The 24,240-nt window shown below is 39.7% G+C and overlaps 1 protein-coding gene across 1 annotated transcript; it reads right to left on the bottom strand.

Moving 5' to 3' along the window:
* Positions 1 to 2,396: 2,396 nt before the first annotated feature.
* rad50 (RAD50 homolog, double strand break repair protein) lies at positions 2,397 to 18,833 on the bottom strand. The gene is made up of 28 exons (XM_083910395.1): positions 18,742 to 18,833; positions 17,935 to 18,068; positions 17,661 to 17,744; positions 17,179 to 17,330; positions 16,885 to 17,070; positions 16,602 to 16,806; positions 16,352 to 16,480; positions 15,895 to 16,060; positions 15,690 to 15,748; positions 15,406 to 15,540; positions 15,056 to 15,262; positions 14,781 to 14,963; positions 14,382 to 14,539; positions 14,134 to 14,309; positions 13,742 to 13,979; positions 12,677 to 12,866; positions 12,350 to 12,476; positions 11,895 to 12,088; positions 11,562 to 11,672; positions 11,217 to 11,309; positions 10,987 to 11,100; positions 10,624 to 10,751; positions 10,351 to 10,452; positions 10,044 to 10,166; positions 5,681 to 5,766; positions 5,464 to 5,603; positions 4,522 to 4,655; positions 2,397 to 3,012 (listed from the first exon to the last, which is right to left on the bottom strand). Exons 2-28 carry the CDS (start codon positions 18,061 to 18,063, stop codon positions 2,826 to 2,828), a joined length of 3,936 nt encoding a protein of 1,311 aa, XP_083766521.1. The 5' UTR covers positions 18,064 to 18,068; positions 18,742 to 18,833; the 3' UTR covers positions 2,397 to 2,825.
* Between the last annotated feature and the right edge of the window lie 5,407 nt (positions 18,834 to 24,240).

Here is a 24,240-nt window from a genome sequence, read left to right as displayed (position 1 = left end):
CTGAATGATTCACACTGATCATGAATATTTGAGCAATCATTTGAACTAACTAAAAGTTTCTGCATCATTATTTCAGTGACACGTACGGAAGGGGATTAGGACCACAGGTTAAAAAAAATAATGAATGAATGAATGAGTGAATAAAACAGCATGAATTATGAAGATTGTAGTCAGAATTCTGAGATTAAAGAAAAATTCGGAATACTGAGATTAAAGTCAGAATTCTGAGAAAAAAGTAAAAAATACTGAGATTAAAGTCAGAATTCTGAGATTAAAGACAATCTCAGAAGCCAACTTTAATCTCGCCTAGAAACCCTGCATAAGGCAAATCTGGTTTAATCTGTTCTGTGGTTAATAAATGGATCAGAAATCTACTTCACACTTTTTTTTATTCCAATGCAATAAAGCAAAGGTATTCCACATCTTAAATGTTTATTTCATGCTGGATTAACCCACTAGGAGGCTCTCCAACCTCCCATTCATGTCACTCTCACTCTGTCTCATACAGGTGTTACCCTGTTAAATTAGTCTGTGGTCATTTTAAGAAGGTTTATTTTGAAATATGTACCATGACTTTCCAGAATAAAGTGAAATATTGAAGCTAAAAATGTGTCCTCTCAGGTAATAGTGGACCTTAAAGTGACAATGAAGCAACCTTCATTTGTTTTTAAATCGGTCTAAAAAGGTACGTTCTCTGTAATAGGAGCCATCAGTATAGTTGTATATAAAATCGACATATATCTTAAAAAGAAAATAAAGAAATGAATTAACTTTAAAGCCACTTTTACAGCCTCGTCAACATAATGAGCAACACCTGGGTCTGAGGCACATTTAAGTAAATTGCCAGGCAACACACACAGTTACGTTCACTTATAGCAACAACATTTATTCTTCAATATTTTTTTAATTTCAAGGTTCATCATTCAAATACACGTGAAAGTCTTAAATAAAAAAAATAACATAATGTTAAATACAATAAGTTAAAAGTAAACATCTGTGAAAGAGTGACCTATTACAGTGTGTTGTAAATGAATCATGAATAAAACAAACTGGCCTTTGCCGTCTTTATAAATACTGACTTCATGAAAATGAAGAAAAAAAACTTTTCAAAGTAGAAGCCCCCAGAAAGTCCCCCAGTGTTTCACCGTGCACCAGTTGACTTTGGGCTCTGGGTGATGTTGTATTTTAAGTATATCTTCTGGCTACAAGCTATGAGGTCTTCAATCAGGGTAGACATTTGTACCATCTGTGTCGTATTCCTTGGTACCCCTGAACATTTCCCCTGAAAAGACAAGAGATCACAGTCACAATCACTGAAGAAATCACTGTCATTGAACTTATTTGTAGTATTTAAAACCCTCTATATTAGAACAGGCGTGCAGCTTCTGATTTGACAAATCAGAGCAAATTCTTACCTCATTAAACATCTTCAGGTTCTCCAAAAGACCCTTCTCATTCCCGGACGTGAAATTTTGAAAATCCTCTGCTAGGATTGAGCACACTTTGTAGAAGAACAAGTGCTGTAGGAAACAGATGTCAAATATTATAAAACATAGAGACGCATACGCACATAAAACATGTGCAAAATGGCTCTTGAGTTACCGTGTTTGCTTTGTAACGGTAAACCCAGCATTTGAACAACACTAAAAACTTCAAACATCTCTCACCTTACAGTTATGTTTCTGCTTTACGTCGGACACAAATTGCTGTATCAAAAAAATTGGAAAAGGAAATGTGAGAAATTGCTTCAGGGTTGTTTCTTTTTCCGACAAGTTAAAGAAGTTAATAAACAAGAAAACTTACAGTAAGGTGAGAGACTTTCACTTTCCTAGCGTGGTCAATTATACCCTTCAGGTTAGCCAACTTGGTCGTAGAGGGGCTGACGGGCAGAGCCGCAGCAGACGCCAGCAGAAGCATCAGGGGCACCATCATCTTCATGACTGAAGCTCTTTAGATACAAACCCTCTGGAAGAAGCTGTCTTAACAAAAGCGCTTGAAGCGATGGCTCAATAACCGGCTTACAGCTCGTTCTGAAATCTTTGGCTGAGAACACGCAAGTTATATTGGCTAAGCCCACGCCTTTGGGACGTGCTACACATGAGATAAGATCTAGTGGTTGATGAGAGACTTCACCAAAAACTGAGCTAGGTTTCCCTGAAGTGGATTGGTAGAGCTGAATGCCCAAATAAAAGTGATACAGTGGAGAGGTTGTCTTCTCATTGCATTACATTAAATGATGGAACCAAAACTGAAGCATTGCCCTGATATCGAAGCATCTCAGGTTAAAAAATTAGGAAAGGGAAGCCAGTGTTAATTCTCAAAAAGTAAGACAAAGTTTTTGTTAAGTTTTTTCACTCATGGATTTATGAACAAATCACATTTTTAAACTGCTCTTTTTCACAACATGTCCAGTCGATTAGGACAATAACATTCAGTGTCAGTTTGACAGACAGGACACAGATCCTTCACGGCTTTGTCGGCACTTAACCGAAAAACTTACCCTTAGGTAATTGAACAATTGCATAAAACAGATCAATAATATCACATCAGTTATTTCCAGCTGCATAGACAAAAACAACAGGATATGGAAAATGAATAATACAAACTTGCGTGTTGCTGGTTAATAAGTGTACCCACTGCAATGTGGATTACATAATGTATGTCACCTACTTTGCAGAACAGTTATTTTCCGTCTGATTAATTGTTTTGGCTGAAATATTGAAACTTATTGTGAAATTAGTAAAAAAAAAAAAAGAAAAAAAAGCCTACAAGATAAATGATTACTGTGCATTTCCACACGCGTGTTTGAAGTTGCACTGATCTGCTCAGTGAAGGTAGGACGAAAGGGAGCTGATACTGCACTTTGTGATTTCAGAGTTCTGGTCCAGGTTCTTGCGGATGCGGTAGAAATGTTCGATGTAGCTGGAGCGACCCAGCAGCTCCACAAAGTCCTCATCGTGGGTGATGATCAGCAGCTGGAAGTTGCGCTGGCGAGAGCGACTCTTAATGATTCTGGGGGAAAAGCGGGGCAGGGGGAGATATAGTTGTGTTTTATGTAGTTGTTATACTTTTTAATCAGTAAAGTGGTAGGAAAAAAAGCCATATTTTCTCCCTGTTGAGTTGACTTTAAGCTCCTCCTCCTTGTATACAAAGCACCTCATTGGCGAGGATCAAGCTACATTGCCAACTTCCTTGTTAGCAAAGTACCGCAAAGAACATCCGCTGCTGGTTTAATTTTACTTACGCCCCTAAACTTTGACTTATCTTTTACTCCAGCCTTCAACAAGCTATTTTTAAACCACCCTGTGTTTTGTTTTATTTGCATCTTTTGTTTTATTTCAAAGTTAAAACAGGTTGTTTTTTTTACTTTTTGATATAGTCTTAGACAGCTGGGAGAACTCCCATGGTGCACCGAGTGAGAGTGAGCGCTCATTTTCTTCTCTCTTCTCTCACTCTTTGTGCATGCAGACCACATTATGACAAGGACACTGATCTTGCTTGTAAACTCAAAATGACAACTGAAAACACTTTAGACAACAATTGTGCCACCTGCGCACACATTTCTATCACGCATACTTCACAAACTGTTGGGATTTGAATTGTCAATTTAGCGTTCTGCGCACATGTACACGATCTCACGTTCCATTCTAGTAATGACAATTTGTTGCCAGGAGTTTGCTCCTTTGAACGATGGGTTGCGGGGTACCAGAGGACTTCCTGACATCGTTACTGTCGTCATGTCATAAAAGCGGTGTGTTACTCACCTTAGAAGCCTGCACGGTCACTGCATACAATCCACGTGGTCACAGAATGTGGAGGGGTTTGCAGTCATTCATATTATACTTAAAGGTCACATAGAGTGGTCCTGTTGCACATTAATGTTAGTTATGGAGGTCTACTTACATATATTAACTTGTTTTTATGGTCAAAAACCACGAGCCGATTGAAATCCTCATTTCTGATGCTGTTCGCCAGCCGTGATGTTTCAGAGTGAACTCTGACCCCCAGAAGACAGAGTCTTGTGATTCGCCAGTACTATTCAGCACACCAGCTCTCAGAAGCGTAGCTCCCCCCTCTGGAACGGTGGATGCACTGCTACTCATTATCAAAACATTGTTTTAACAATGTTTAAAAAAAGCTTCTTCACGACTCCCCGCCGCAGTCCCTTTTATGACTTTGACCCGGAGTCAGACCCAGAGTCAGAAGACACTGTCGATCGTGAAACACCTCTAACCTCTAATAATACGTAACTATTACGGGACTTTCAGAGATCTCGCTGAGCCCCTGAGATTACAATAAACACAGCGTTCTCAGCAATGGCTGAACTGTTTGTTTCAAAACTTCAGGGCTTCCTAAACAAGGTAATGACGTAGATACACACTAAAAAACAGCGTTAATAGGAACTTCCGGTCTAGGTCCGCTTTAAATACTTGTTCTATTTTAAGTTCTTCACCTCATTGTCCACTAGTTGAAAAGGTAAGACTAGGTCGTATTGCTACATTTGGGAGTGTGCGTACTTACTCTACAAGGGCGTGTGCCAGCGACTCAATGTTCTCCCGGTCGAGGTTGGTGGTGGGTTCATCCAGGGCCAGGATACCACAGTTCAGACAGAAGGTCTCTGCCAGAGCTAGACGGATGATCAGGGACGCCAACACCTAAACACAAACACTTGGATTACACTATGACACTATAAAATACTGTGATTTTTGTCTCCTTAACCCATTGACACCGGGAAAGCATGGCCGCATTTCCACCATTGTCGTGGGAGAGCGGATACATACATTTTCAGGGAGGGCTAAGGGTTCTTCGTGACATTGTTTTGAAATTACTTCGCGCGAACGTGGAGGACTTTGACAGTGGAGAGATTTCTGAAGGCAGTGATTTTGAGGAATTTCTTGCTTCAATGACGCCATCGCTGATAACTTCGAACACGCTGAACAAATCGATCAGGAATTATGGTTAAGACATAATTATGTTTGAAGACGACGAGGTCGGCGATAATGAGGATAAGTACCATCGTAATCGACGGAGTGTTCACAACCGCGCACCAGGGGTGACAGTGGATTTACCTGCTGATGCCGCACCGCTGTAAAAACTATCACCGTCACATGTGAAGCAGACTGTTACAGGCATTACATGCTGTTCTTGTTCGTCACACTCCATCAGGACTAAATCAAGGCACTGAAACAAGTTGATATTACTTTATTTTCTTACTGTTTTTTAATTGAAAATAGTTATTCACTTTAATTTAAACATTTTTGTATCTAAATAAACTTAATTTCACAGGGAAGCCACAGGTGTAAACTCAATAATTTTTGAATTGTGTTCCTATATCTGCTACAGACGCTGAGAAATTAGTCATTAATAGCCATTGAAGCTCAGGTTTTAGAGACATTTTTTAGGCGCTTCAGACCTTAATGGGTTAACATAATCATCACTAATCACGAATACATAATCTGGTACCTTTTGACCTGCACTGCAGCGTCCTCTCATGTCCAAAGCAGTGTCTCCTTTCACCATCACTACTCTGTAGTTGTAAACCCTCCGCTTAGCAGCAGAGGAGTTGTCATCCACATCAGACCTGATCTCCACATATTCAATGTCTGGAATGGAATATGGAGTGAGCGAGCCGGAACATGACCATATAACATAAAGTAGTACATATAGAACAAAGATGTACCTTGACCCCTGTAGGTGCTACGCCATAGGTCTCTGATAATCTTGTTGATCTCATCCATCTTCATACTGTGGAATTTCATGATGGACCTGAGGAAAACATAAAGACAAAGCTACTTATGAAGAAGTTTAAAGTAATTATTTGAACAAAAAAAAAGTACACTGGGTCCAAAATAGTATATAACAGTACATAATAGTAATTTGACTTGCTTACACCTGTATCAAATTTTTTTTGCGCAGAGTTTTCATGTCCATGCAATATGGGGACTTGGTAAAGTGAACACTCTAAATCAGACCTGGGCATGATACGGCTCTCCCTAATTGGCCCACTCGAGGTTGAGTAGAACTCATAAATCAAACGTTAATAATAGGATACTAGAGTATAGGGCTGGGCGGTATACCGGTTCACACAGAATACCTTTTTTTTTTTCGTTATGATATGAATTTTTAATATATCGCCATACCGGTGTCTTTGATTACACAGCATCTACGCAGCCGCGGCGCTGCTGTCTGCTTTGCGAGTGGCTGCGCTCTGCATGTAAACCTTTTGTGTAGGTACTATGATGTGAAATATTTTAAAACTTAGATAAACTACATATATAGGTAGTTATGTCTCGTTGTATTAGTTTGTCCAGTTATTGAAGTCATGCTGTCATCGCCTGACAGTCTGGCTGATTGAAAGCCCCCAGATGCAGCGGATGCAACGCACACCAGATGCAAGATGCAAATACTATGCGAATATATTTGAATATCTGTGTTTTTTAAGAGGTAATATTCGAATATCATTTTTGAGTAATTTTGACAGCCCAAGTAAGCATGTCTTAGAATATCAAGAATGCATGAAGTTAAGGTCGGCACCCTCCACATCAGCAGGTAACACGGGGAATTTTGATAAAAGATGTTGATTTTCACAGTAAAAGTTCTGTATTTGACTGCAATTGTCTTTGCATCCCAATTCATCACTTCATTGGAATCATGAGTAGCTCTTCTTTGTAAACAGCATCATTTTCTGGTGCCATGTGAACATGTACTAGTGTGGAGTTAATCTACAGTATTCATGACAGTAAAATAGACCACCCTAAGTTAATCTACTGCAGTAATTCTGTTAGAATGAGTAGAAAATGCTGTGAACACCTGATTATGTATGAAAAAAAAAAATACAGTTCGATACCGTGATACCGTGAAACCGTTCAAATTTTGAAAAATACCGTGATATATATTTTTGGTCATACCGCCCAGCCCTAGTAGAGTATGTCATGCTCCTAACATTTCCAGTTTCCCACATTGATCAATGCGTGGTGACATCACAAATAACAACAATGAACACCTCATTCATCTCCCTGAAAAAATCATTATAAACGATAATCTTTAAAAAGGAATACATCTCAACATACATCGAATCATGACTCGGATATCTGTATATCACTGAAACTGGATGTCGTTTTCCTGCATACCGAGAAGCATTTTTGCTTCAATCTCAGTGCTGAGAAAATCTTGCTTGGTTTGCAAACAATGATAAGGGCATAACCAAGAAAGCATCTTACAAACCATATATGGTGGATGAATAGATGAGGCATGAAGAAAGAATAAAAAGACTGAGGTAGCAGTGCCATCCTTATCTATCCATCTGACCAGTGATATCTCATAGACAAATGACTTCCTATCGCATGGGGCATAGATGCAAACATACCAAGAAATGAATTTGTCAAGCATGCATCATATTGCTTTTAAATATTGCGTAAAGGCATCTTTCCTCTGAAACTTTGATGTTTTACTATTTGAGAGTTGTGAATTGGTATTACATCATCTTTTTAATCAACATTCCTTTCATACAGACCAATGAATGATTTCATTCATTCAACATTGCAAGAAAAATGGATGAACTGTCTGCAACGCAAATACAGCATATTTCTGAACCTTTGTAGTTCGGAATTATAAGAATTATTTTAGACTAAAAGACGAACTTGAATATGGGAAATGGAATGAATGAGAAGTTGTGAAGTGACTAATTCAAGAACCTGCTATGCCGTGTCCCATTAAGAGCACCAGCGTGTGACGAGCTCGACGCACTGCCTACGGCGATGTACTGCGTCACTCTGTGACTGGCATTGTGCTGTGTCTCCTTTCTGCTCTCGACCCCAACTCACTGTCTTTTAGTGACACTCCGACTCAACACTCACTGCACTGTGTTATACATATAAGAGGTTAGCTTCTCTTTCTCTACATTATTTGAAAGATCTCTGCCTTGAAACGAGATTGATATATTCAGGGAGCCTGCTGTACATGGCTTTAGTTTATCAAGACAATAATAAAAACGCTAATAATAATGATATCAGCCCATGAAAAAAAGAAATATATAGAAAGATTTTTTTTGGAGTAGGAGTAGCTGCTACTTAACTTGCACAATTATGTGATGAATCTGGCATGTTTATAGTAAATCTAACTTGTTGCTACTCACTTCCACATTGCAGATTGATTGCGCCATTACTTGGTTTACAAGCCCACACTCTGCTCTGCATCTGTGACCCAGTAACCTGCTTCAAACACTTTCAATTTGTATACTCCAGCTTGAATTTGAAATGGTTCAGTAGATCATTCAGTATGTGCTTAACTCTGGAATATTAACAGCAGAGAGTCAACAGAAAGGCATTGTAGTGCTAATGAATTAAATGTGTTTATTGAATATCACTTAAACTGATTTTTTTCAAACCATCATTGGGGATTAATGTGAACTGTCAGTCATAAACAAATACGCAAACAAGAGATAAACACAATTTCAGTTCTCACTTTTGGACACGGATTAAAAAAGTATGCAACAGTCACTTTGTCTCTGGGGTTTTGAGCTATCATGTATTCGACAATCTTTTGTCACGGACAAATGGATTTTTTCATATTGATTAAATCAACATCCTACCATGAAAGCAACTTCTGTGTATTCAAACAGAAACTGCGACCTGGATGATAGGTCTCCTTGAAGGCTGCTTTCAGTCTTGATAATTGTCTAACCCACACGTATGGGTAAAATGATGACTGCGCTCTCTTGTCAGATGGTATCTGAAGTGGTGAGCTTACACATCCTCACTGCAGCTAATGCAAACTATAATTAATGATGTGGTATTTTATCCATGCAGAGACATCTGAATACACTTTGACTTGTATGTGCCTACGTGCTTTTATTCTAAGTCTATATAACGCCAACTAGCACTCGTATTCTTTATTAATTCTGCTGATTATTTTCTCAGTTGAGAAATGTCAGTAAAGTTTTTAACTAGAGCTGAAACAATTACCTGATTAATCGATAATTAATTGATTTCTAAATTCATTGTCAACTATTTTGATAATCGATTAATTGGTTTGAAGCTTTTTTCACGATTAAGACAAGATCTCTGATTGTTTTAGCTTCTTAAATGTGAATATGTTCTGGTTTCTTTGCGCCATATAAAGAAATCATAAAAACTGAATCATTTTGGTTTGTGGACAAAACAAGACATTTGAGAACATCATAATTTCCAGCTTTGACAAACACTGATCAATATTTTTCTCAATTTTCTGACATTTTATGGACCAAACGATTACTCGATTAATCAAGAAAATAACTGTCAGACTTATCGATTATGAAAATATCCGTTATTTGCAGCCCTAATAATTATACTATATATTCTACTGCTACTACTACAGTGCTCTAAAGATGTGTTTAAATTTAAGTTGGCACATTTTTCTTCCCTTTGCAGATTCACCAAACACAGAATTCACAGCAACTGTGACGTGTCTTACGGAATAGTCACTGTCAACCTACCCACACACACTTCACAAATTCCTTTACCACAATATCGTCACTGCTTCACTTAACCTGCAGTGGATGCATTATGCTCTAGATTAATTCACCACAAGACAACAATGCCAACAAAAACACAAAAATGTGGGCCATAGCTGAGGTAAGGGTATAGCTACAACTCCATAATCAATGCACAACTCCCCCAATAGATAACCGTCATAGGTTTAACTGTCAATAAATTCCCCCACTATCACGACCTGGAGGAGGAGCAAACGTCCCGGCATCACTTTCTCACTAACAACTTTGAAATCTGTGATGGGTTTGATGACCTACAACTTCAAAGGGAAAAACAAATGACATATGTCTCATAACATGAGATAGCTAAAGATAGTGAAGTCAAAAGGAAGCGCTGCCCTGCGTCTCACCGACACTACAACCTTAATGTAGCACAACACAAGCAGTCAAGTAAAGCTGCACTTGTATTGGGGTATTTCTGCCTGCGTAGAAACCCCTTATCTTACATTCTTTTGCAGTAACTGATTTTTTTGTTGTTACTTAGGATATTGTTGACACATGACAGGGCAACACTTACTGATCGAGGGCCTTGTAGTAGAGATCCAGGTCTTTAATGACCAGCTCGGTGGTCCTCATAACGATCATCTTGTTTTTGTAGCGTTCATCGGCTTTGTCATACTGATCTTCACGTAGCTCTTTTCTGCAAGTCATCGATTCAAATAGTGAGCTGAGTTCATTTAAATTGTGTGCAGTAACACACAAAGTCAACCTTAGAAATAACACTGGTGTAATAATGAACATCTTAGCTGAAGTCAGCTCAACATTGTACTGTTCGGTGCATTGAGAAAGTAATCAGACAAAAGTGTGTGCCATTACATTCTCACCTGTAATGCATGATCTCCTCCTCAAAGCCTTTCTGGCGACCCATTGCAATACTGCGATTCTTCTTCAAGTCTTCTACCTTGCGTTCTGCTTCACGTCGTTCTCTGGAAAACCACAGGAGAATTAGTCAGATTTTACTCTCAAAATGCAAATCCAAACGTAAACTTCATGGAGTCAAACATGCAAGTGCTGAGATTAAATGATTGGAGTCCCTGAATCACTCCACTAAATTAATTGTTCCAACATAATGGTTAATGACGGCATTGTGCTCTTACTGCCGGAGTTCAAAGACCTGCATGTTGCCCATCTCTTTCATGCGTGCCTCATGTTTAGCCACAACCTCCTTCAACTCCTCCACACGCTTCCTCAAGGTCAGGTTGTCCTGCAACCAGCGCTCCTGAACCTAAGAAAACAAAAAACATGTTTTACAAGTACCAGGTAAATAAGGTTATTTAAGGTTTAGGAACAGAAGTTAGGGACTGTCCACATGCAGGTGACATCTGTTAAACATGCTCGTTTTACTGGGTGTGTCTGCGTCACACCGAGATGACAATCCAGTCGCCTACAGTCAACTACTGAAGATAACTATCTTTTACAAGATTACAGGACAACAGATATAAAAGAGGAAAAACACCGACCTTCTGAGTGTCTATGTCCTGACGGATGTTTCCCATCTCTTTGCTGATCTTTTCTTTTTGCTTCTCAGCCTCATGTAGCTGAGTGTTAGTCTCCTGAAGTTCAGACTCTTTTTGCTGAAACAACAAGTGTAGTTTAAGTTATTTAATGCTTTCAAAATTACAGCTTCTTATGAATTCAATGACCAAAACAAAATGACAGAGCAGACTCAGATAAACAGATACAAATATACCTCCTTGTATTCATTTTTGCCCTCATCAATGTATTTGGTAATGTCTTTTTCCAAGGTGGTGATTGCCTTCACTCTGTCTTTCATGGCATTGATCTAGCAGTGACAAACAAAATGTCATTATTAAATATGTACAACACATTAGAGGCAGCACAGAAGAAGAAATGAAGTGGTGTTCACTGTTCAGGCAAAAAAAAGTATCACTCAAAGAGCAAACCGATAACAAGGAGAGAATATATTCAACCTTGTACAATCCAATGTGAGAGAAATAACAATTTCTTGCTGAATGTCAGCAGACCTTCAAAAAGAAGAGCATAGTATTGGAGATAAAAGTGTAAATATGTCAACCTTCTCCTGCCCTTCTTCCTGCCTCTGCCTCTTGCGCTCCACCAGCTCTTGCTTCTCCTGCTGGAGCTTCTCCAGTGCGGCAGACAAAGGTGAAAGTTGCTCCTTTGCTTCCTGAGTAGACAAAAGTTGAGTATGGGGAAAGGAGAGCATGGTGTATTTACAGACTTTCTTGACTTGTGGTACATCCAAAAAATAACTAAGAAATAACTAAACTTAAGAATAGGTGAATTAAACGTGCCCTGACCCTGGAATTTAAAAGAGGCCATGGGTCTACATCAAGTTCTCAGAGGAAGCTTGCATAAATTATGTTATGTTACAACAAAAATAAGTTACCCTGATGTCCCGGGTTAAAGCCTGTATCTCGGTGGTGAACTCAACACTCTGCTCTTCCAGCTGCTGCTGTTTCTGCATATCACTGCTCAGTTGGAGCTTCTCTGCTTTCGTCTCGTTCACAGTACTTTTCAGCATCTGAATCTGATCCTGCTGGTCCTGGATCAGTTTACGCTTCAGCTCCGTCTTGCTGGAGGCTGTGCGGACACAAAGAGTCAAAAAAGGTGAAATCAACAATGTGCACCAACAAGTCCATAGATTATTTAGGAAGCTTACATTTAAATCATCGGTTTTTGTGGGTAAACCAAAGTGCAATAATGACAGATTCTTTCTATGCAACAGTTAATCTTCACTTGGGTTTAATGTGGGTTTTAAATCACATCAAAGAAAAATCAAAACATACACAATGTTTTGATTTTTCCCCACTTTATAAGTGAGCCTGTGTGACATCATCTTACTTGTATCTATCTTGTGCTGAGTTTCTTGTTTTTCCTGACTGACTTGCTGGATGGTTCTGGTCAGGTCTACTCCCTGCAGTTTGGCTGCCTGTTGAGCTATTTTCCTCTCCACCTCTTTGAGGTCCATCTGGAAGAAAAATTAAGACACTAAGGCGAAGAAAGGCAGAGCAAAAGAGGTGATTATATGGCCTGTCTCAAATGCCAATTAAATCACTTTTGATGCTGCTGAGACACCTGCAGACATTTAAAGTGGACAAGATTGTATGATGAAGAACAGAGGCAAGCGCTGACTGTCTTTTAAAGAAGACTGGGATTAAAGGATGCTACCAAGTATCTGTCCATGAGAGATATGTCCTGCAGGCAAGCCTTGGCCGTTTCTTCCTCTGACACGAGGGTACCAAGCATGTTCTCCTGATCCTCTACATTTCCCTTCAGCCTTTCAATTTCTTTGTTCACACTCTGCAGACGGTTTCTCAACTCAGGCAACTCCTTCTGCTGAAATTGTACAATGGATTGCCTGGGAGACAAGAAAGAGACATAATTATACTGTGAACAGAGAGTAAACAGGGTTTAATAAGCCCCTATCATTATTCAGGTCAGAAATACATCTGAGGCCTCCTGTAGATGAATGAGTGGATGTCCATTTGAAAGTCTAACTGAGTTTTGTGATGATTAGATTGCCTAAGGGTTCACCTGAAGCACACAGATCCAGCTCTTCTAAAATACAAGAGGGTATCCTTTGATTACTAGCTGGAATTACAGTGACAGAATCAAAAAAAAAAGTCACCCTGCTGTACATACCAATGGTTTAGTGGTCATCATCTTAGTGGTAAGAGTAATCTCATTTCAGTATCCTGCATAAAATCTCTGTGAAAATATATAAGCACCATAACCAACCATATCTCTGCAGTCACTGTCACCCCAATGTGTGTGTGACTGCTGGTGATATTTTTCAAGGAATGCTCCACTGCCATGACAACTTAACACACAAGTATAAATCCAGCTGCATTGTTGGGAGTGTTCCTGACTACTGGCAGAGTGGGTAAATGATAAAATCTTAGACATGTGAGAACCTGGTGCCATCTAGTGGTGACAAATGATGACAAATAGAAAAATACAGTAGAGGGCTTCTGATGTCATATTGCCAACAGTTACTTACATATTTACATTCCAAACACGAGCACAAATTAAGCAACAATAAAACCATTTAAATGCTCTATTCGATTATAAGGATATTGTCTTTTTTAGCATTCTCTGAAATATGAGATATAGTAATAGTTAAAGTGATCACCACAGAATAGCCACACTTGAGGACAGTTTATAAACCTGCCATCACAGAGGTAATGACAACAACATTCATTGGACTGGCATTGCACACTTGTAAAACCATACCTGACCGGTTTGAGAGACATCATCTCATCTCTCTTCCTCTCCTTCCTCTTCAGGTCCTGCTCAGTGTTTTTCAGCTTGTCTGGCACGAGCCGTAGTTTGGATTGCATGTCACTGATAACATCCTGCAGATCGGACTCTGACGGGAACGTCCGCTGGCAAACGGGGCAGCAGGGTTCTCTCTCCTCTGTCAGCTGGCTGATGAATTGGGTGTACACTGCTGTGGCTCCAGCTAGCATGGCTATACAAAGGCAGGTGGAGAGGGAGAAAACATTTACAACATACTATAGTTTATATTAGTTCTATGACTATGATGACCTTTTTCTATATATGTCAGACTGAATCACAGTGCCAGGCTACATCTCATTCTACTGTGTTTATTGTGAAGCATTTACCTCTTTGTTTGGATACCTTCTCCAGATCATCCTGCAGTTTCCCCAGGTCCTGCTCCAGATCCTGACTGCCACACACATTGAAGAACTTCTCTTCATCGCTAACCAATTGCTGCTCCTTCTTACGCAGCTCAGAAGCAATGTGGCTTTTGTTCTGCTCATTTGATGCCAGGTCCTTACTACAAGAACAAATTAGTCAGTGCAATTCTCTTTATTATGCATGTGCTTTAATGCAGAGAAATCCCACTCACTTGAGTTTGGCAAGTCTGTCTCTGGTACTGTTGATTTCCCTGGACTTGGTATAGATCCAGTCTTCCAGCTCTCGCTTGTTGGGAAAGTGACCCAGTAACGACACCAAATCCTCGCTGTGACGAGACTTGATCTTGCGAACCTGGTCTTCCTTCTCTGTCTAGAAAAATGGGAGTGGAAAGAAAAGGAGAGTCCAAAGGAGGGATGAATGAAGATAGGAGCCGGCGAGGAAGAAGGATAAAATGAGAGGGAGAAGAAAAGCAAGCAAGATTAAAATATTCATTTTTACTGAGGAGAAATACACATGGGACAGAGGCTGTGTCTCATGTGTTGTGATGTTTCCTGTTTCAGTCTGAGACAAACCAGGGGTAAATGATTCAACCCCATGAGTTACACATTACCTTGTCTTTCTTCAGCATCTCCATTTGTGTGCGTGCAGTAGTGTGTGTGTTGAGCGTTTCCATTTCTTGGTCAAGCTGTCTCTGTACACGGTCAAGCTGAACTTTTGCTCTCTGGAGCTCCACAACCTCACCCTTCAGTTCCTCCACATTGGAGCTCTCCACTACGCTCTGCAGCTCTCGCTCCTGAGGAGAAAAACAAAACACAGGAAGGTGAATTTACAGTGAATTTATCAGAATCAGAAGAAATGAGGAACCTTGCAAGTCTGTTGACTCACCACTTTAGCCAACTCATTCTCCAGTTGTTGCAGGCGAGAGGATGAACCCTCCAGCCTCTGCAGCTCTGCTCTGACGTTCCTCAATTCTTGCTGCTTCTTTCCCTGCAGGTCTCTCTTGAGCTCCACGGTTCTCTCCAGACCAGTTTTCTTATCCCTCATTTCATCGATGGACTGCTGCTTCTGCTGCTCTTTTCCATGCAGGTCTGCCTGAGTAGATAAATTGATGAAAATCATACACCAGGGCGACAAAATAATGACACAATATTAAATATTGTGATTCTAATTTCTAGGGTTTGAGATACTAAATAAAACCTGGGGTAAAGCAGTATGATCATTGAAGAAATTCTTACCATAACCTGACTGACTGTCTCTTTTTCCTGCTCCAGTCTCTGAGTGACATGACGGGTAAAGCTCTGGAGCTGAAGATCGGTGAAGGGTGGTCGGTCATAGCCCTCCATGTCCAGAAAGGATGACAGTAAGCGGACCTGAAATAGAGATAGGGAGGTTTAAATTGTGTTCTACCTGGTAGTCTAATACCTGTAGTGTAATGACTATATGATAGGAGTGATGAACAGATCATCTGTTCCCCATCATTCATTGCATTACACTACTAAAATGCATTACGCCCTCTTACCTGAGTGTCACGGTTCTTGATGTTTTGGGTGTGGCGGTCAGCCTCCAGCTGAAGACGACCTGGGAAAAGAGAGGGGGGATTTAAGCAGTCTATAGGATATAACTTTGGATATGGATGTAAGTTGTGCTACATAATTATATCAGTAAATGAAGAAGTGGACCAAACAGCTGGCTCTGGAATTCAGATCAATTAAACGAGTGTCTACCTTGTTCGACGAGGAGATCGGCCTTGACTCTATTCAGTCTCTGACACTCTCGGCCAGCTCTCTCCAGCTCCTTCTGGCAGTCTGTCAGCCTCCGCTCCTTCTCTTTCACGGTCCTCTGGTGGTTCTGATAAAGCTCCTGCAGCTGCTCATCTGAACCCTGAAACACCTGCAGCATACACAGTTAACCAAGTTAGAGTAACTAAGAAAATGGTCAGGGATAGTGGTCAGTCTCCACCAGGTGGCATTCTATTTAATAAAATATATATAAAATATAAAAATAATCTTAATACAAACATCAAGACACATCCATCTATTTCAGGTGTGATAATTACCATACTTAGTCTGAGACAGTAGTGCCTCTACAGTAAACAAACTCCTTGTCATTAATAATCTTATTTTGTAAAAAAAGAAAATGTTTTCCTACAAATTAATTAATTATACTTTATCATTCCATTACCTGTTCCATTGTTTCTTCCAGCTCCCTGTTGTCTTCCTCCATTTGTTTTTTCCTGCTCTCCAAGGCTTTGATTTCATTGTCCAGCTTGATCACTTTCCCAAGTCTTGTGTCAATATCTATCAGTCGATTCTGAAAACGATAAAGACACTTGAATATACATTCATGGATTTGTCCAAGCCCATGGGTCTATCTCCTAGACAATATCTGATACATAAATATAACTATCTGAAGCAATTTTAAATCAGCCCACCTCAAGTGGCTCTATCTTGCCCTCTATCTGCTGTACGTTGTCCTTAGAGGCCATCAGCTGAGCTTCCTTGGTGGCTACAGTCTCCTTAATCTGCTGAGCCTTCTCCTTATTCTGCTTCAGGTAGCGGAGCTCCACCTGACACTCTTTGACTGTGTGGTTCTGTGCCAGACGCAGCTGACGCATCGTGTCCAGAGCCTTGATATACCTGGGAGCAATAAAAATGTTAGTAGGTTACTATTTTTCACAAAGGTGCACGCTTGCATGTAATGAGTTGTTGCTTTACTTTGTTGCAGCAAAGATGGAGTCAAACTTGTCTTTGAGTGCCTTGCCCTCACTAAGTGGCCAGTTGGATTCTTCTTGGTGGCAGAAGATGACATGATTCAGCACAGGCTTCGATACACCCAAGGCAGAAATCATCTCCCGGTCAAGTTCACCACACTTAGACGACAAGCTCACTTTCTCACCATTTCTAAAAGAATAAGTCACATGTAAAGAAATCAATTTTATATTCTTAATTTCACTTCATGAATGTTTTTCAATATTAATAAAAAATAAATAAATGAAGAGTGTGGCCTACTTCATTCGGGTGATGACCTGCTCTAAGCTTTTGAAGGTGTTGCTCTTTGCCTTCTGAGTACATGACATGGAGCGCTGGACGGTCACTTTCTCTCCATTAACATCAGTGAATAAAAGGCGAATCTGTGCGCGCACATCAGTCTCATGGGCGTCCTGAAATTCACACAACACAAATGAACCTCTGAGACAGGATGTGTAATCTTCGTCTGTGTAAATGTTTGGACAAAAAGCTGTGACACATGAAATTGTCTCAGGCAAATGTTAAACAAGGACAGAACTGGTCAGGATTATAAGATTTTTTGAGAAAATATAGGGGTAAGGCATGAATTCAAGTTAATTTTCAATCTATATATGGAAATTTTTTTTATGTAAACAGTGGCAGGAATTGTGTAAGATAGTCTGAATGTTGTTTATTTAATATATATTATATTATTTGAAAAGGCAAATTACTAGAACAAGTACAGGCGCATGAGCTCATCTTACCTTTGGATCATGAACAAAGGCCCCTCCTTTAGATCCCGGGGGAAGTTCACCTGACGTTGCATACTTGAGGCACTCAATAATAGTCTGAAAAGAAGTCACATTGATCATGAATTATTAAATAAGCACTGTATTTGACATAGTGAAATTCATTTCCTCTAACTTTTTCTGTGGCTACTTGCATAATCAGAAAACAACAACAAAAATAAACTCTATTGTTTTTCATTGCCAGTCATGCTCCACAGTTACCCTTTGCTCTGAGTACAGACTCTCGTACCGTTTTTCCCGCTCCATTGGGTCCAACCAGCACAGTCAAAGGAGCGAGGAAGGATATTACTTGTTTGTCTTTATCCTCGACCCCGAAGCTCCTCACCCCCAGGATGCTCATCTTGTCTATTTTTGACATGTTTACTATTTTAAAAAAAGGAGAAAGAGAGGGAGAGGGCCAAGGTAAATGCATGACTTAAACGAGCAGCAGTGATACATTTTGCCAACTTCAAATTAAAATGATTCACTTTCAATGATTTCTCTGGTATATGGAGCAAATAAATTAAGAAACTATTCACATTTATGAAGATAAAACAATCAAAAATCTTGTTTTCATCATGTAAAAAGCTTCAAACCGATTAATCGATTCTCAAAATAGTTGATCAATCGAGTTATTGTTTCAGCTCCAATTAATATGGACATGTCTTAAGCCACACCCCCTGTGGGCTGGGCACCTTGCGGTGCATGACATGTGAAAATATCATCTATCTTTCTATCTATTTTCATGTGGACACATAAAGTAATTCGACTTTGACTTAATAGACTTCCAGAGTTAATGTCGAAGGGAAAATACATACATTAATTCATTCTGCTTTACAGTAACTTAAGTTAGTAAACCGTGAAACCGCTGCCAAACCTGTCAACTCTAGCTAAGCAACAGCCTAGCTAACATCACAAGTTGTGATTCACAACTTTAGCTTCCTGGTTAAAGTGCAGCGTTTTAACTCACTGTCGTGTCAAAAACCTCCACAAAGCAACATAACGGTCGTCAGTAGCAGCGGTTTACATGCATATTTGTAGCCAGAGTTCACCTCACCTCAGTTTCTTTGTCGTTATTGTTGTTTTTTCGTGTGTGCAGCTCTGAAGTTAGTGAAGTTCAATTTTTTTCCCCGCTGTAGGAGATGTGACGTCATCCAACTTCCCACTTCCGGAACATTAAACGACAAACAATTAAGCGCATTACCGCCACCATCTGGTATGGAGTGTGTATCAAAAATGTCGATTTATGTGTACTACTGCTGCAAAATAAATCTAAATAAATAATAATGTGTATATATACATATATATATATATATATATGTATATATATATACATATATATTTACACATATGCATGTATAGATATACATACATACAAAAATAGTGAAAAACGTAGAATTTATATAACTTAGATCCCAACCTATATCCTCTCAATCAACTTTGTGGTTAACTCAACTTCAACATATCTTCTTTTGAATAATTTATGTCTCATTGAACGTGCTAACTACTTTTATTATTGTCTGTATGGAACAAAATAATCAAATGTCCCCTGTCATTCAGCAGGACCTGGATTCCACGTCTCACTTCAAAACATTTACCACAAGAGGACAGCGTTTCCTCAAGGAAAAAGCATGCACTTGCTGTAGTAATATTGCTGTGAGGAATTTGGCCATTGCTGCATATTAGGACTTAGTAGATGGTTATAGATGCAGATGAGATGGCTACTCTACAAATAACCACATAACCCATATCTATATACGTTAGACGATGAAATGCAGCCCACCACATTTATGCACTTAAACTTAACTACACACAAACAGATGGTATGGGGAAGGGCATGACAGATTGTGTGTATGTGTGTGTGTGTGTGTGTAAGAAAAGGAGGAAATAATTAATGGATGTAAAGGAATAAAAGAGGTGAGTTATTTTTGAAAAACCGGGTTTCAGGTTGAAGCACAGTTTGCAAACATCCACAGGGACCTGCAGGACTAGTGTTCACCACCTGCAGTTAACCCCCTAAAAACCAGGACACATCATCTCACTGTGCACACACACACACACACACACACACACACACACACACACACACACACACACACACACACACACACACACACACACACACACACACACACACACACACACACACACACACACACACACACTGCCACAAACTGCCCTGTGCTTTCAGCCCACTGAATCAGTCTGTCTATTATCTGCCCACTCACTCATTGTGCCTCAGTCTGTTCCGCTCATGGCTCTCTTTCTATTTTCATCCTGTCCTGACATGAAAATGTCACAACCTCATTGGACCACAGGAGCTATTTATGTGCATGTGCGTGCGTTGAATATGAGAGTGTGACAGCACAGAATAATAATAATAATAATGAAATCAGCTGGTCCTTAAATCACGATGGTAAAAGAGACAAGGAGTTCAAGGGGACACAAATTCTTTATTGTATAAATAAATGAAATGAACGTTCCTAGACTGGCATTCAATGATCGGCTGCTGACACAGAAGCCAAAATGATAGACTTGGCTTTCACAGAACTAAACTCCTTTCACAAAAATGGCGCCGCCAATATTTTTTTATCTAATCCTGTGACAAACTGTTGGATGACCTTGCCACTGCTCGATTACCGGGAAACATCTTGAGCGAGAGTTGATGTGAAAGAAGAAAAGGCTCATTTATTTAATGGCACGTCACAGTGCTCCCTCGCTGTGTGATGGAGTGAGATTAAATGATGCCAACCACAGAGCCAAGCGTAATCCTTCAGAGCAAATTATCAGTTTTGTTCAGAAGCGGCTGTTTTTCCAAGACAAACATTTCCCTTTCAGCAGATTGCTGGAGTTACAGTAAACACCACGGAGCTCTGTGTGCGGCCCTGCTTTAGCCAGGGGCCTTGGAGTGGGATGAATCTGAGCTGAAAACACAGACAGAGTGAGTTCTGAAAAGCAACATTTCCCTCTCATCTCCCTTCACGTCCAGTGAACAGTGAGTTGTCCTCTGCCTCACCCCCTCCTTTATCTGCTATTCCTTTATTCCATCCTCAGTCAAAACATAGCGGACCTGGAGTCCTTTCAGCAACTACTTTGAGATTTTGACCAAAGAAAGGTTCACATCATTTCATTTCAAGTCTACTGAACATATATGTGTGTGAATCATCTCCATGTACTGTTCACTATCTGGAGAATATTCACCTGATTTGGGGATTTGACTCATTCTGAGTGACTTTATCACAGTCACGATTTGTCAAAATGAGTTTACATTTCGGGCAAAGTATATGGCAAGTATATCAAAGTATTCACAGGTGAAAGAAACTCAGTACTTTGTCCACAAATATTAATTCAAAGGTGCCATATGTAAGAATGTGGCCAAAAACAGTTACGACATTCAAATTCAAAATACCAAGGTCTTTTAGGTTTCGTTTTCTGACGTAACTGGCAACCCGTGGTTGCTCGACAGCTGAGACTCTACTGACTGCAATGATTGGTAGACAGCGGTAGGTGGCGCCACATGCCAAAACATGATTTTCTAAACATAAACATGATTTGCAGTCTGCAAAATGTTTTTTTTAATGCAAATGTTTTGACTGTACTGTTACATAATGCACCTTTAAGACTCTATGAATAGCATGGTCTTTGTTGCAGTTTTTGAAAAAGCTGAGCAGAAAGACGAAAGCTGATTCGTTTTGCTTGTTGGTCAATAAAGGCGCTGCTCTTTGTTGTCACGCATGGCTGCACATTAATTCACTCACTTTGGGTCAAAACAGTAGCCAAGGACATGACATGATGACGGGGTCAGTTAGTTTGTGAAAATAAAAATAAAGGCAGACAATTAAGACGATAGATCCATGCCACTGTGACTACGTGTTGCATGTGCACATTTCGCAATATTAATCACCTTTGTATTTGCATGGTGGGAGATCAGATGTCAATGTAACTGTCTTAACAATGCCTATAAATACATGAGAGGAATGAGACTGTGTCAGGATGAGAGACGGTTAACAAACCAAACATGTCGAGGAAAGAGAGGAGGAGAAGAAAACAAGCCCATGTGTCAGTGGTGCCCACAGCTTATTATGACTCATATTGTCAAAGCCATTTTTAGCAGCTGGAGTGTGTTGAGGGATGGATATTTGACCATAAAAAACACATATACTCCCCTTGGATATTTTTAGGGTAAAAGACATTGCAGTAGAAAACTGCAGATCCATTTTGGACACTCATTTTATGCTGTGTATTGTTTTAACTTTAACTGTAAATGACATAATGTTTTGGACAGGTTTCTCTCATGAAGGAGAACACTGGATGAACGAGAGGCAATGGCAATTATTTCAAAATAAAACAGGAAACAGAACACAAAACTACTCAGATTTCACACCTGTCTGTGCCTTACTTTTGACAGTACAGGGACAAACAGTCTGTTCGTAGTCATATATGTTTGAGGACGCTCTGAAAGAGGAAGAAAATGCAATTAAACAGCGATTAAAGGGTATTTAGCACAATGTGCCCATGCAGCATCTTTACCCTTAACAAATCCTAGTGTGTTATTTCCCATCTGTGAATGTAAATGATGTCCTTGCACCTTCAAACAAAGTCAAATGACTAATAATCTTACCATGAACAACTCCTGTTGAAACATTGCAGCAATTACACACTTTAGAGAGATAGAGAGCATGTTGTCTCTTTGTGCCCTTGGGAAGGTTTCTGCTGCAGGTGATTTTCTCATCAGCAAAACAAGTGGACATTATTGATTGAGAGCCGGGTAATTGGATGAAGGGAGGGCGACGAGTGAGAGTTTTGGTGGAGAAATGAGTGAAACAAAGTAAAAAGGTGGCGGAATAATGATCGCACATGTTACGGCCGTGATAGGCGGTAATGAGGTCATTGAAGTGTGCTTTCCATTTGTGGCTCTGTTAGTCCAGCTCATTGTGCTTAAATGTCGACCTGCAGGGCTGTTAATCTGGTTATTCATGCACTGGATGTAATCTTAAATCGACACAAGCTGTGTCTTGAATTAATATAAAGCAATTTAATCAGATTATGAAATTATCAATATATATTCCCTACAAAAACATAGAGGTTTTTTGCCAAAGGATGATGAAAAGAGAATACGATGTGATGTGAAGTGTCTTGGATGAGCAGTTTCAAGGTAACTTCAATAATGTGAAACACCAAAGTGAAGAACCTTTTACATCACACAGTGGGGGGTGGGACTAATATTCTCCTCCACTTTTCTTCTCATAATAACAACAACAGAAAAGGTTGAAGGTGATAACAATGATTGCTGGGTAGAAAGGCAAGAGAGGCAGCCTCAGCTCACTCTTTTTTCCTATTTTTATAGTTAACTCTTTGCACACCAAAGTGTCATTTGCTGCTGGATGGGAAAGCACAGGGAAGAAATGATAAAAGCTTTGTGTTATTTAACGCGCAGAGTTGGAAAAGTAGACATTTACTATCCATCTTTTTCAATAGATGCTATTATTTTTGTGCCCAATCCTGCACCAGCAACTGATTTATTTACTTAATTATGTTACTATATGTGGCACAAATGGAACTCAGTCTTTATTGATGTCATACTTGAGTCTATAAGTCTGCAAACGCCTGTGATATATGAGGATGTGAAAGCGACTTATGACTCTGTGCTTGACCAAGTACCACAGAATTTAGCCTTTATGATTTATTTACATCATTTTATTTACCGTCTTATTGCTTGAGAGCCCACAACTTTCATTAATTTGGGTATTAAAATGTTATGAATTCAGTAATAGAAGTTATTAGTATAAGGAAATGTGTCTGATATCCAAATATCCATCTTACAAGGCTAAGAGGGGCCTATGGGACCTTCTTGGTTTGAAAAAGAGGGGATAATTAAATCATTTAAATGCATGAATATATCTTTAAGGTGTGTCATCATTTTGGGAATCAATTACATCGCAAAAACTGGGGAGTGATAATGTCACGGCTATCTCCTTACACGTTTATGATTTATGATTTTTTTTTTAGCATTACAGCACCATCGCCATTGCCGCTGAACACTCTTTGTGTCGACCACTACACACACACATTCCCAGTGACATTACCAACATATTTATTTGCCATCTGTGTGGATTTGACTGAGCAAGCGGAGCAAAATGTTGACAGCCCCTCACAGCCCGTCGACAGTTCCCTTCTAAACTTTATTAAAGACAGTACTGCAGGACACGCCGCGATGACGTTATCAGACTGACAACCGCGTTTGATGAAAGTCTGGCTTTCACAGCAGTGGGTGAACACAACTGAATCGATGTGTCACGTCGCGATGTTTGACCCTCAGAGTCTGGGCAGGCTCGTTCCTACAGTCAACTTCAGATCTGATAACCAGTCAGACTGAGATGGAAGTATTCAAATCTCAAACGTGTCTTATATCATTTTTTGGATGCATTTGCTTTGTCTGTTGTTTCTGAACACTTATAACTGACATTATACTAGAGTGCAGTAGCCCTGCTACAGATGATTGCACCCTGTTTCTGAAGCTGATTTCCTGGTCCAACTACCAGCTCAAATGGAGCAG

Source organism: Microchirus variegatus (assembly GCF_963457635.1).
Source record: "Microchirus variegatus genome assembly, chromosome: 2".
Lineage (NCBI taxonomy): Eukaryota > Metazoa > Chordata > Actinopteri > Pleuronectiformes > Soleidae > Microchirus > Microchirus variegatus.
Note: the sequence above shows the minus strand (reverse complement) of the source record. Positions and strands in the feature narration are given on the sequence as shown.